The 14,301-nt window shown below is 40.9% G+C and overlaps 1 protein-coding gene across 5 annotated transcripts in view; it reads right to left on the bottom strand.

The window, feature by feature from the left end:
• Nucleotides 1-14,301, bottom strand: part of ptprfa (protein tyrosine phosphatase receptor type Fa) — a 217,008-nt gene that overhangs the window by 60,787 nt on the left and 141,920 nt on the right. For all 5 annotated transcript variants that reach the window (XM_069151002.1, XM_069151004.1, XM_069151005.1 and 2 more), the window contains 3 exons: nucleotides 13,170-13,363; nucleotides 3,853-3,970; nucleotides 1,379-1,960 (listed from right to left, as the gene is read on the bottom strand). In XM_069151002.1, coding sequence (XP_069007103.1) covers nucleotides 1,379-1,960; nucleotides 3,853-3,970; nucleotides 13,170-13,363 — 894 coding nt within the window. The remainder of the gene's footprint in view (nucleotides 1-1,378; nucleotides 1,961-3,852; nucleotides 3,971-13,169; nucleotides 13,364-14,301) is intronic.

The following is a 14,301-nucleotide window of genomic DNA, read 5'->3' as shown; positions in this document are numbered from 1 at the left end:
TGTACTAATGGAAGTATGTCATCTGGAACACAGCACAAGAGATCTATTGTCCTGCAGGTCCGAAGCAAGTCGTTGGGCAAACATAGTTCAGAACTGAAAATTACATTATCAGTAATACAGTAAAACAAGACTGTACAGAGCAGCCTGCCCTCACACCGGAAACTACAACACTGGTCAATTGTTAAAGAGTGTAAAAATGACCTATTTACATTTATTGCGACCTCTAGTGGTCATAGTAATTATGACTTAATTATGAGTAATGGAGGAAGTCCACCTCGGTGGGTCAGGGGCAGTTGGATGGATCAAACACAGCACCCAGGGGACTGTTCATGTCACATGTGATACAAAAAAACAATGTTACTCCTTTTAACTTGCATGTATGAATGTTTAACATACATGTTAGGGAACTTAAGTCATGAATTTAACGTCAGGCAAGTTACTTCACATAAGTAACGCAACTTTAGTCACCTAAACTTTACCAAACAGAGAATGCCTTCACAACGAATGATAGTTGCCATGACGACCAGTATGCCTGTCGCTGGTACTCCCAGTGATCACAACACCTATTCTGTTTATTTGTGAGGGTTTGTTGATCCGTTGGAGGCAGCTCAAAATGCTTGTATACAGTTTGTTGTTTTCGATGTCAGTGGAAATTGACTGTCACTTCAGTATGAAGATGTGTTGGTACCATAGCCTGTAAATAAATATGGACGTCAAAGTCTCTAAAATGAAACCAATGTGCAAATGTAGTACAACTGAGGGCCACTAGAAGCCGCCGCTTGAAAAACTCTGTTGTGTTGGGTTCAACAATCAGCAACATTTTGTTGTCATGTTATTAGCTGCAGCATGACTGCACATTTTTAATCTTTTTTTTTTTTTCTTCATATAATTGTTTTCATATTTATTTGTTTTTTATTCTGTTTTGAAAATATCATAAATTATATTAAAAAAAATGTACCAAATTTTTTTAATGTTTTGAATTTTAAATCTCAGGAGTACAATTCTTTCTTTCTTTCTTTCTTTCTTTCTTTCTTTCTTTCTTTCTTTCTTTCTTTCTTTCTTTCTTTCTTTCTTTTTTTCTTTCTTTCTTTCTTTATCGCTTTCTAAATACAAATGCCTATTAGAAAATCCTCAAACCTATTTTGCATTTGTTTACTGAAATATTTAAGAGTTTTATGTATTTTTTTCTTGCTTGTTTTGTTTCGTGTCTGATAAATAAGGGCTGATATCATATCTCCCTGGACTTTAGACAATAAAAGACCCTTTTCAAAAATCCAGAGGAGAGGAAACAACACTTTGTTTGTATCATTGACACGTTTAAAGAATGCTGAGTCAGCAGCTCCTGGAGCAGCACTGAGACCTCGCCGATGGTTCTCACCTGGCATGGAGGTGGACATGGTCCTGCTCTGGATGCTGGGGCTGATCGGTCCTCCCCCCTTGCTGGTGAAAGCTTGTACTCTGATGTCGTAGGTTGTGTCCGGCTGCAAACCGTAGACAGTCGTCTCTGTTTCTGTGGTACTGTTGGTGTTATTTTGCTGGCTATTAATATCTCGATACACCACCACGTACTTGACAATCCTCCCGTTTCTCTCGGCCAGAGGAGGGGGGTCCCAGGCCAGCCTGGTGGAGGTGGCAGTGAGGCCGACCACGCTCAGATTCTGCGGGTAGCTGCTGGGAATGTCCTCAGGGGTGCTGATCTCCTTCAGGAATTCTTCCCCGTTGCCAGCTTGGTTCACAGCACACAGCTTGAAGACGTAGAGCGCCCCCTTGTGGAGGCCGGTGACGGTGAAATGATCATCTGTCTTTCTGAAGTCTTTGATGGTGAAACCTTCCTCCTCTGTTCTCTTGTACTGCAGCTGGTATCCCACATGCTCCCCCACCATCTCTTTAGGCGGCTGCCACTGGATCAGAGCCGTGTTCCCGATGGTGGTGCTGATCATCATGGTGGGCTTTCCAGGCACTGGAACACAGGAAGCATTGGACAACATTCCCAAGTCTTTATTACTTACAATACCAAGTTCATGAAACACGAAAAGATAGTATGATAACAACACATTAGCATCCAATTGTTATCCAGCTGTTGTTTTCAACTTTACATGATATTTTCAAGCCTATTATCAACAGAGTAATTGCTTCATTATGAATGCACCCATAATTCCATAAAAAAAAATCCATCATTTCACAGGAAAACTTTTTCACCATTATTTCCTCTTCAAAATGAGTTGAACAAAAGTGAGGATTTGTTTCCAAGCTGCCTGACTCTGACTGGTTGTGCTTTGTTTGATATATTTTACCTGCAGTGTTGCCACATCTGAACACAGTATGATGTTACCATAACCAACTTCCACCTGGGTAGAGGATTAAAACCATATGTCTCTTTAACCGTGACCGCATGATGGAATTGGTAAGTTTTTATTTTGACTGATATTCTAATTGGGAACGATATAGATTAATTGATTTGAATATTTCCCGAACTCCAACTCTTTCGGCTCACACCTTAACCCTTCGAACCCGCTGCAATTTTCAGGCTGACTTCACTACCTTCACTTTGAGGCTCATATCTTGGTCATTGTTGGGTCGAACCATTCATGCTATATCTTGGGGTTTTTTCAGGACAGTCGAAGCTATCCAGATCTGTCACCATTTAATTTGCTAATACTGAGAGATGTTTTATATTAGCCTTTCTATCAATGAAAATTAAATTGTTGTTTTTACATGTGTCTCATCAGAAAATATTGTTAGTCAAAATATCTCTTCATAATTGTGTCGAGGACATTGTGTAGAATCTGGCAACGTCTGAATAAATGTTTGTGGGACACTTGTGACTCAGCAATTTGAAAAATGATGTGCTTAGTACCGGACACAAAATAAATGTCCTGAATTATTATTATTATTATTATTTTGTTTCCTACAAAGTGGGATGTAATGTTGGAGACGGTACAGAAGTCAGCTGTGATTTCAAAACCAGATGATCTGAAAACTCTGTCATACAGAGAAACGAGCGGTTTCATCAGTTCCGTTCAGTTCATAAAACACATTTCACAAAACATGATAACATTTCACACACAAACCAACATCTGAAATGACCAAACAGACAGGAGAAGAGATAATTATTTGTATTACACCTGTGGAAGAAAACAGTTTAACATTAACAGTTTGTAAAGTAGAGCTGAAGTACCTGGCAACAGTAAAATGATGTGGTACCCTCAGTCGTGGACATTCTTTGAATTGACTTTGTATGTCATCACTTTGCAGGAATAATTAACTTCGCATTTGGTCTGAACACAGCAGAAGTTTCAAAGGATGGATTCAGCACAAACTCTCAATGAGGGTGAATGTGAATTTTAAGCAACAGAATAAATGTGACCAGGGAATTAACTTCTGTCAATTTAAGGAACTTCCATTTATCTGTCCATTTAGTTTTCTTTAACATGCCCAGAGCGTCATCATTTGCCTGACAGCTAAATAACCAATCACAGCAGCATAGAGTTTAGACTGTCCCTTCGGTTGATCCAATCTGGTACCAATCCAGTTTAGAGAAAAAGATTCATTCAATAAACTCTATTCACTTTGATTCTGTTCAGTCACAAACAGGAAATGTTGTTCCATCCTGTCTGTAATCCAAAATCTCATATTTTTGGAAATTATGTTTTTTGTTTTCTTTTATGAAACGCTGTTGTAGTTTTTGAAATGTTGTTGTCTTTTGTGAAATGTCATTGTGTTTTGACCCTCAGGGACACCGTACGTTACAGTAGAATATTTTAGTTTTCATGAAACAGTTGGAAAAACGTCCACTTCAAAACGTGTACGATGCAGGTAGATGTAACACATAAATGTAGACAGTGCACACACCTGCTCCTGTGGTGGTGACCAGCTGGGCCTTGCTGCGAGCTCCATCTCCCTTGGTGGTATATGCAGCAACAGTCACAGAATAAGTCGTTTCTGGGAGCAGACCTGTTATAGTGGCCTCCTGTACGGGAGAAAGACACAACGACGAGGGAGTGAATGAGAAACAGAAACAGAATAAAGACAGGAAGAGGGAGAGGGAAACAAAGGGAGGGACAACGAAGGCCTTTCTTATTTCAGCAAAACACTTCTAAACCACATTCTGCACGTATTCCAACAGCATGGTTCTCTAGTAGAAGAGTCCGCTGATAAACTGGCCTCCTGCAGTCCAGACCTGTCAATCATTGAAAACATCTGGAGCATCAGGACATGAAAAATACAGCAAAGGAGACCCTGAACTGTTGAGCAGCTTAAATCCTTTATCAGGCAAGAATGGGACCACATTTCACTTTCAAAACTCCAGAAACTGGTCTCCTCAGTTCCCAAAAGCTTGGAGTGTTGTAAAAAGAAGAGGTGATGCAACACAGCGGTAAACATGATCCTGTCCCAAATTCTTTTGAGATTTGTTGCTGATATATAATTCAAAGTAAGCATATATTTTTCGGAAAACAATAACATTTTTAAGTTTTAACATTTCATTTGTTGTCTTTGGTCTATTTTCAATTGAATATGAGTTTACATGATTTGCAAACATCACATTGTGTTTTTATTTACATGGCGCTGCAACTTTTTAGGAAATGTTTGTAGATTAAGGCTATAACAGGTAGTGGATGTGCAAACTAGGGTAAATAATTACTATATTACATTCTGGATAATAATTCCACTATTTGCCTTTATTTTCTCCTCATAAAAGTCTGAGTATGGCGGACGGGTTTAAAACGCAGTCAGCAGGTAAACTACAGCTACGAACGAAGCCTTTTAAAGCAGCAGAAGAAAGTTCCAACTGGAAGCACACGATACTGAGAAACGGGCCGGCAACAAATGTTCCGGCTTCATTTAGTCGATACACATTTGAGGAAATCCAGCGTGACTTGGATCGATCCAGAGAAATATGTAAAGAGGCGCCGTGTCCGTGCTGCTGCAGCGGTGTGATGCTGTTTGAAGCACCGCAGCTTGTTGTGGCTTTAAAATCTAAAGTTAGATCATCTTCTTCAGGAACACCTCCCTGCAAATGTTTCACAATAAGTGAATCCGTTAATACATCTTAAATGTAATTATGAGAAATTGGACTGTTCCACTTGTTTTTATTGTTTCTCTTGAATGAAACACTTTGTATCTTCAAACAGGTCAAATATGTTCATGAATTTCAACCGGATCAAGTAAACTGAAATAAGTGGTGGAGCATCACTTCAGCTGCAGAGTGTCATTTCACAGTTCCTATTGGTGGTGCGAACGCAAACAGTAAAAGGAACCTATTTAGTTTGGGGGGGAAGTTCCCCTTGAGAAAGTCCTTTGTTCTTTTTGGTCTGAAAACGCCTTAAAGTGACAGCAGAGCTTTCAGGGTGGCTCACTGCAGTAAACTGCATATCCTGCAGAAGAGTGCGTCATGTGAGATTAACAGCTCAGTGGTTTTAACCGTGTGCCACACCCGGCTTCAATAATACAAACTGGAATGATGGACCAACCATGAAACTATAGGAGCTGCTTTTTTAACCTGCAGTATGTTAGAAAACATTTCACAGGTGTAGAAAACTGATAACTGGCAGCAACGTTTCATCCAAATCATCCTCATGTTGCACACACAAGCAGATCATATGGGATAACACATCCATTAAACATGGAAACTTCATGATGTTTGCACATGCTCCTTTGGCCCTTGTTAACACACCAACATGAGTCCATGTAGAGGCATGAAGAGGGGCTACAGAGATGAAGGTTGACCCAACAGAACCGGGCCTCTGCCTCCAGCCCACAGGTCGCTGCGTGAGTACAAACAAGCAAAGCCCTGCCACAGCTGATGGATGTTTAAAAGATCCTTCTCCAGCTAATTTAAGAGCAGACATGAACAGAGCACAATTCTGCCAAAGAGAGACTCCTGACTTCCTTTTCTCTTTAGTTGCTGGGGATGTTCTTACTTTTGAAAAGAGACACACAAAAAAAAAAAATCCAAATCAAATGGTTCTTTTATCTGTTAGTATAAGCAGGAGTGTGTTTGGATGTGGGGATGAATTCCCGAGGACTAAAACAGACGGTACACTTTATATTAAAACCGGAGACATCACTCCTGGGAAGGGAGGGAGTGGTTTAACAGGAGCTAATTAATAGATAGTGACTTCCTGTGTGTCGAACACCCAACGCTGCTGTCCTCTGCTTCCTTCTGTTTTCAACCTGCAGCCCCGTCGGGGAGATTCCCCTAACGTTGGGAACGACATTCATTCATCCCCACAGAGCTCGACGCTCAGTGACGGACTCTTCTGACTGATCCTTCAACGATTGTTTCCCATCAACTAAACCCAGTCTGCTTGTAAAATGGAAGAATTTATTCAAGCTCATATTTTTAATGCAGTCAGGGAAGCTGGGCTGATATTTTACAAGCTAGTTGACCATAACTCCTGAATGGCATCGGCTACAGCTGTACCTTTGTTGAAGGCTGGCGGCTCCACCAAAACAACATCCATTAGTGATGTGTAAATATCAGTGAGTTTATCAGGCTAACCAGTAGGTTATGATATCTACCGATCCTACGCTGAGTCGGGTGGTAGTCGTAGCTGCTCACAACAGAGACAAAGCTGTACATGGCTGAAACTCAGTTTATACATATTATATTGACATGGGTTCACCTGGAATAATTATGTACAGAATAAGATAAATAATTAAATTTTAAGATTCATTATTTGGTTAATTTGTTGCTTGAATACTTTGATGTACGTAACTACACCTTTGGCCTCAGAAGCTCATATTGCCTCCTTTAGCCAAAATAACTCCATGCAGGTGTTTTTCATGATTGTCCCAGTACCAGTCTCTGACAAAAAAATCCTTCACTTTCAAGATGATTTTTTTTTTTTTTTGTTCCGTTTTTTTTTTTTTTTTTTTTGCAAATACCATCTGTCCATTTCAAATCCCGGCGCACCATTTCAACAGGAATCAAATCTAGAGTCTCTTTTTTTTTTTAACCTTGACCAGACCGTTGTGTAACCCTCTATTTCTTCTTTTTCAACCTTGGTGCATTTGCACCATTATCCTGTTTAAAGGTCCACTTCCAGCTCAACTTCAAGCTTCGGACACATGGCCTCACGTTATCTTTCAAGCACTCTGTGATATGATGCAGAATTCATAGTTGAATCAATGACTGCGAGCCACCGAGTCCCTGAGGCGGAGCAGCAACTGAAAAACATCTTTATCACCGTGCTTCACAGTTGATGTGAGATTTATCTCCTGAAAATCTGGAGCCAAACAACTCAACCGTCGAACGCTATTATTAATAACTTATTATTAATAACAACAGTTATTAATTAATTAGTTATGAATGGGAAAACTCTTCACAATGTGTTCTTTGGATCCGTGGACAGGACAGTGTCCCTGGAAACAGATCATACTGCTGAATTATTTAAAGTTTATTTAAAAAAAACAAAAAACACCTTTAGTGTAATCAAACTTCTGATTTTGTTGTTTTGTCAAATTCTCACATGCGGGTGTGACGTTTTGCAGCATTTCAAAGCTCTTTACTTCTGTCCAACAAGGCAGTCTGAAAATGTTACTAAAACAATGGTTGCACAAAGATGTTCCCTCTGTTTATTTCCCATTAATTCTGCTTAATGAGCCTCTCACTAGGAAGATTTTAGCTCATCAAAATGATGAAACATTTTGAAAGGCAAAATCAAAGCTGAGAGAAAGAATGAAAATAATCGTGGTAATGATGTGATTGTTTAAAACTTTGTAGTTGCATGAGACAAGTGCATGAATGTAATTAGTGTGCCGACCGTGAGTCATTAATGCAGCTGCAGTGTGGACAAGCAACAATGCTGACACTGCAATCAGATAGTTCCTTATTATTGAACAGGGTGTTGTGACTTAAAGGGACAGTTCAATCAAAATACAAATAACCCCAGTGCTGCAGAGCAAAGGTTCCCAAACGTTTTAGACCTTGTACCACTTCCTGCTGGAGATATACCAGAGATAAAAATAACTTTTGAACTAACTACATTACAACTTATAAAACTCTCAAAAAACATATAAGGAACTTTCAGATAGGATGGAAAGATAAGAGGTTAATCAACGACCGGTTAGTGGATTATTTATTTTAATTATTTAGTTTGTAACCTCGGGACATTTTGATAGACGGTCTGATTTCTGACACTTCAGTGGTGCTCACACACGATGTGAATTCCTAGTCTGAAGGTAATTAGCCAGTTAGTCAGTGGAGAAGCCGACTTCCTCGTGTGCTGTCTCGGCCACCTACTCCGTCACACGACTCTTGGCATGCATGTGATGTCCCACTTTGCCCTCAAAACATGAGGCAACATGAGCTTGAATATTGCAACATGTTAAAATGCAAAAACAAACATCCTCTTTCATCAATAAGTCCTTCAGCTCTGCACCTGGTTCCACACCAGCCTGCTGTTCACTGTTGGACTCTGAGACGATCTGGAGACGATCTGGAGACGATCTGGAGACGATGTGGAGACGATCTGGAGATGATCTGGAGACGATGTGGAGACGATGGGTGGAGTTACACGATGGTGGATTTACACGATGGGTGGAGTTACACGGTGGGTGGAGTTACACGGTGGTTATGCTCAGCACTGAAGGAAAGAACAAAGTGGAGCTGGACTGAAGAAATGCTGCTTTCAACACAGTAGATAGAATCTCAAACACATCTGTGTGCACTGATGCAGCGGGAGTCCAGCAGACAGCAACAGGAGCTGGATTCAAGCAGCCTCGTCGTCATTGGAGACGAGATCCCAGACAACAGACTTCACACGGAGTCAAACAACAACGTGAGGAGGCAGCAGGACACACTGAACGACAAGATGAACACTGTGGGACAATTACTGAGGAGGCTGTTCACTGTGGGTCTGTGTGTGTGAGTGTGTGTGAGTGAGTGAGTGAGTGAGTGAGTGAGTGAGTGAGTGAGTGAGTGAGTGAGTGAGTGAGTGTGTGTGTGTGTGTGTGTGTGTGTGTGTGTGTGAGTGTGAGTCAGTGATGTGTGTGTGTGTGTGTGTGTGTGTGTGTGTGTGTGTGTGTGAGAGTGAATGAGTGAGTGAGTGTGTATGTGAGTGAGTGAGTGAGTGAGTGTGTGTGTGTGTGTGTGTGTGTGTGTGTGTATGTGTGTATGTGTGTGAGTGAGTGAGTGAGTGAGTGTGTGTGTGTGTGTGTATGTGTGTGAGTGTGTGAGTGAGTGAGTGAGTGAGTGAGTGTGTGTGTGTGTATGTGTGTATGTGTGTGAGTGAGTGAGTGAGTGTGTGTGTGTGTGTGTGTGTGTGTATGTGTGTATGTGTGTGAGTGAGTGAGTGAGTGAGTGTGTGTGTGTGTATGTGTGTGTGTGTGTGTGTGAGTGAGTGAGTGAGTGAGTGAGTGAGTGAGTGAGTGAGTGTGTGAGTGTGCGTGTGTGTATGTGTGTGTGTGTGTGTGTGTGAGTGAGTGAGTGAGTGAGTGAGTGAGTGAGTGAGTGAGTGAGTGAGTGAGTGTGTGTGGATACACAGACGTTCCCACCCTGAAAAACAGTAGAATCCCAACTGGAACATTACATCCAGAAAACAATCAAACGGTGGAAGTGTTCAGTCTCATGTCATCGTCTGTGTTGTATGTACATGAAACCATGACAACTCAACCTGACAGTACACCCGTCCACTATCAGCAGAAACCTGAATGCACACCAGGACTGTCAATCAAACTATAAGCCTACAAACGTACCGCTTTGGAGTCCTAATATCAAATTAATTATGGAATTATTTTCAGAATTAGAAGTCAATTTAGTGAATCAAACTGTGGAGAAATAATGATTGACTTTGTATTTGGTGGAGCAAATAGCTGCTTCAGCAGAGATCAGCCACAGAGAGGTTTCCATGTCATTAGTACTGTCTGGGAAACCGACTGGACACACTGAGACTCCTCCGATTCTCTGGATGTGGGTTAAAGGTCCCATAAAGGACTCCCCGAACCTTCAGTTCATGAGGTCTTTTATATCCAGTCTGTGGTTCAAACTCACTGCTGTTGGTTTTTACTTCAGTTACTTCACTGAAAACAGCTGGCTGATTCCATCACCTCATCAGCATCCACAGTTTACAATTCTGTAGCTTCTTTGAAGCAACATCCTCTGTCAGTCAACTTAATTGCCCAAACGTGAACACATCCCCCGCTACACCGACCTGCTCCTCCACCGGTCAGAACCAGGCGCAGAACATTGTAAAATGTTTGTAATTCTCAATCCTGTCAGGTTTGGTCCATCATGTTGCTTCCAGCTCAGTTTATTGAATTATTCCAGCAGCGAGTGAGAGGGTTGGGTCCTGTGCCGCGGTGGATAAATGAACTGAAGTGTGCGGGGTTCTTCCACAGTTATAGGTTTGATGTGTTTCAGAAATTGAGAAGGAAAGAAAAAAAAAAAAGTAGGCTTTGATGAAACAAGCGTGAGGCAGGAAGCTTTTTATATTTACAGTTCAGCAGAATGACACAGAACACTTGTTCTACGTCATTTGGATTTCTTGGTTTCACCAGGGATGCTCACCCCTCTTCTCACAGTTAGTTCACATTTTCAAATCAATTTCAGCATTCATCGTTCACAGCGAGGAAATTGAGCTTGTTTTATGAAATCAAATGGTGCACAGACGCTGAATGATCAAACATTGAGTTCTGGTTTGAATCCTTTTCACTCACAGGCTGCATGTGAAGTGTTTTGGCTTTATTTATTCATCTACACAGATGAGTGTTTTATAGACTGATTAAACAGCCCATGAAAAGATATCCTCTTACATAAGACATGAAGATTGAGATGATAAATTCATTAAAGACGGTACAACACATTCACTCTGTGTTTTAACTCCTCCGGCAGCGTTGAAAGTGATTTAAAGTGGTTAATAAGCGAAAGACCAATGTCTGTACAGGTCTGCAGAGCTTCCACTACATGCCATCAGATATGAAACCACAACAATTCACTCTGAGTAATATAATATGTGGGAGCCTAAATGCTGTTTAATGATGTTTGACTAATTGGTTACAATAATTGAATGCATAAAATGTTGTTGATACGACTTTAGTAATCTTTGGAGCAGGATACAATGCTCCTTTCATTTCTTTGGATAGAGAGTGGAGCCCTTCGAACTCACGTTTTCTCTCGCTTGACTTTTGTTATAGCAGTGTGATACATACATAGTAATTCTAAGTATTTAGGCCTTCTGGAAACGGTCACAACATGAGCCTTATTACTGTATTTACATTAGCTGCGGTATGCTAAAGATCAATATGCTGCTATACTAATACACACTAATAATTTTTCCTGTTTTAATATGAAGGTAGTGGTAAAACTTTATTGTGAGACAACCACAGTAAATGGTGGCGTTATGGCAGTTGGCCAGACAGAGGGAAAAACAATATTTTGAAAATTGAGACATGTCCTGCCTGTCCACAGTGGAAATGACTCACTTTATGGATTTTATTGCATTTTAGTTGCTATGCGGTTTCAACTATAAAAACTTCATGAAATGTAACACCAGTCGACTTGTGTCAAAGAATAGTTTCCCATTGGTTGCTGGGATTTGAACCTCAACTCAAAGCAAAATTCAAGCAGTTCTCAAAAACGTGCCTGATTCAAGCAGCAACCATCAGTGATGTCATCAACCATCAGTGATGTCATCATACATCAGTGATGTCATCGTTGGTTTGTGAATGTTATGAATCCTCCAGTTCAGATTCTGTCCGTCACCATCTTTGCTAGTTCGGAGCGGTTTGGAGCAGGAAGTGACCATATTTGGACGAGCTGGGGGAGGAGCCAGAGGTGGATCTGACCGATCTGATTGGAAACCTGACGATACGACGTCCCGCCCACCGATAGCTGTAACCTGACTGCACCACAGGCCTGTCAATCAAACAGACACGCCCCCAAAAACAGGTCTTCTTGAATCTTCTTTTCTAATGAATGAGGGATTATTTTCAGATGGACCTCCAGAAAACTAATAAGAAGGAGTGACTTTAGCTCAAAATGAAACCAGGTTGTGCAGAGATGGATAGAACGGTGCAACAAGGGGTGTGTCTGTAAAAATACGCTTGAGCAGTGACATTTTGGTGTCAATTTTGAGGTGAAATCCTGCTTTTGTTTCAGACAGCTGAGGACTACTTTGATGGCTTTAGCAGAGAGCGCATGAAAAAAAACCAATTCAATATTCCTACGTATTTCTACCCTGGCGTACCCAGACCCAAATTCACTGTGTGAATATCTGGCCATGCTCCTTATGGAATCACACGTAGTCATTCCTTCCTACTGGGCGTAGACATTGGGTTAGTTTTGAAACTGTTGGGGCACCTTTAACCAATGAGTCTGAACCACTCTGTTACCACGGCAACGACCTTCAGAAAAAAAATACTCCACTTCAGCATCATTGTACTTAACCACCAACACCGGTCACTGATTGGTCTGTCCTTCAGAGTGGCTGAGCCAATAGCAAAAGTCTGGTGGAGCCAGGCTGACGTATTTAATCCCATTTACATGAATAACTAGAGATTGTTTTTTAATCCAACCTTCTGATTTAATTTATCATTAAAAAAAAATGTAGCGTCTATTGAGTTTGATGTGAATCAGGCAGTTGGTGAGTGTCATAACAGATTAAAGACTCTCAGCCATGAAATAAACTCAACTCTGGTTAACTACAAATTAATTGCAATTCAATTACACACAAAGGGGAAACAATTCAAAAGCTTCATCATCACCATAAAAAACACACAAAAAAATGATGTGCGGCTGGACCTAATGGCAAAATAATGCAAACTATGAAATTTTAAATTAAAGTCTGCAAAACTGCTTAACACGTTAACATTAACATTATTAATGGTACAGATGGGTGTAGTTGCTTTACCAAACAGAAAATGCAGCAAACAACAAATATTATTGCAGTATAAAGATATATGTTATAGACCATAAAACATAAAAGTCCTTTGTTTATCTACAGGTGAAACTTCGAGGGCCGAAACAGGCCTTTTGTGACAGAAAAAGAAGACCAATAAAAACAAGCAACTGTGCTTCTTCTTGTTTTGCTACCTGATGTGCCCCTTTCCTGTTTTGCAGTACTGACCACAGCTCAACAGTCCCTGACTGTCGCAGGATATTTCAGCTGACCATCGTCTCAGCAAGCTAAATAAACGGAAACGTCACGGGACTCAGAGTGTGATGATACCTGGGCTTCAGGGAAGGAGATGTCGGTGATGACTGGCTGGCCGTGAGGTTCCCCGTTCTCCAGCCGGGAGTGGACCAGCTGGTAGCCTTGGATGTGACCATGCTGCTTCACAGACAGCGGAGGACTCCAGGTCACCCTGAGAGCCGTGGAGTTCAGGGCTTCTGCCTTCACCTTCCTGGGAGGAGCTCCAGACACTGAAAGCACACAAACCTCTGCTTTAGAGTCTCTATGGCAGGTTTAATGTTTCCTTTTCTGTGTCTGGTTGCATGTACCACATCAAGCTGTCTAATTTCAACGGACTAGGTACTGTTAAACTTTTTTACAATGATATCCTGATGAAGTGTTTTACCTTCATTCTTACCTGAGGCCTTGTTAGTCTCTGGTAACATTTCCATGAATTTACCAGTTGAATAACTCTGCATTAGTTTGTGTGTATTGTAGTGGAGTATTTTCTTTCTAACCAAGAGAAACAGAAGTTTGAGCTGCTGGACATTTTTGACTGGATTTCAAAAAGCCTCAATTGGCCTCCAACATCAATAAAACAAAGGTTGGTGTATTTCATTAATGTGACAATGTTGTTTTTTTCCCTGATACTTCTCACATTGTCAGTGCGGTTATTAGTCACTGAGTGCTTTTTCTTGTGTGGTTCACTTGCTGGGAGTACTTCATGAAATGGCTGTTACTGTTGTACACCATCAGGGCGGAGAGAGGTAAATAAACAACCTCCCTGAGGAAGTATTCCACGTTGCATCCATTCATCAACATCAGCACCTGAGTTACACACTTTTTTGTGACCACTGGTTCACACACACACACACACACACACACACACACACACACACACACACACACACACACACACACACGTACTTGAAGATCCAACCATCTTCAAAGTGTTTGTCGTGGAAGAGAAACAAGACAAAAATGATCACAGTGACCTTTTAGGTGCATTGATTTATTAACGGTGCAAACTAAAAGCCTCATTTTGATCCATTTGCCCTGTTAAAGCTCCTGCTTCAGACTTAAAAAAACCTTCTTAATAGACAACAATCACTTCTCCTAGTTCTACCTTTAGGTTTAGTAAATATCATTACAGGTGCTAAATCTATCTATTTACATTTTTCCCCTCCTC

This window comes from Embiotoca jacksoni, unplaced genomic scaffold (genome assembly GCF_022577435.1).
Source record: "Embiotoca jacksoni isolate LCO1_2020_lvr unplaced genomic scaffold, fEmbJac1.0.p SCAF_16, whole genome shotgun sequence".
In the NCBI taxonomy this organism is placed as follows: Eukaryota; Metazoa; Chordata; class Actinopteri; family Embiotocidae; genus Embiotoca; species Embiotoca jacksoni.
The sequence above is the reverse complement of the archived record's forward strand: the minus strand, read 5'-3'. Positions and strand labels throughout refer to the sequence as shown.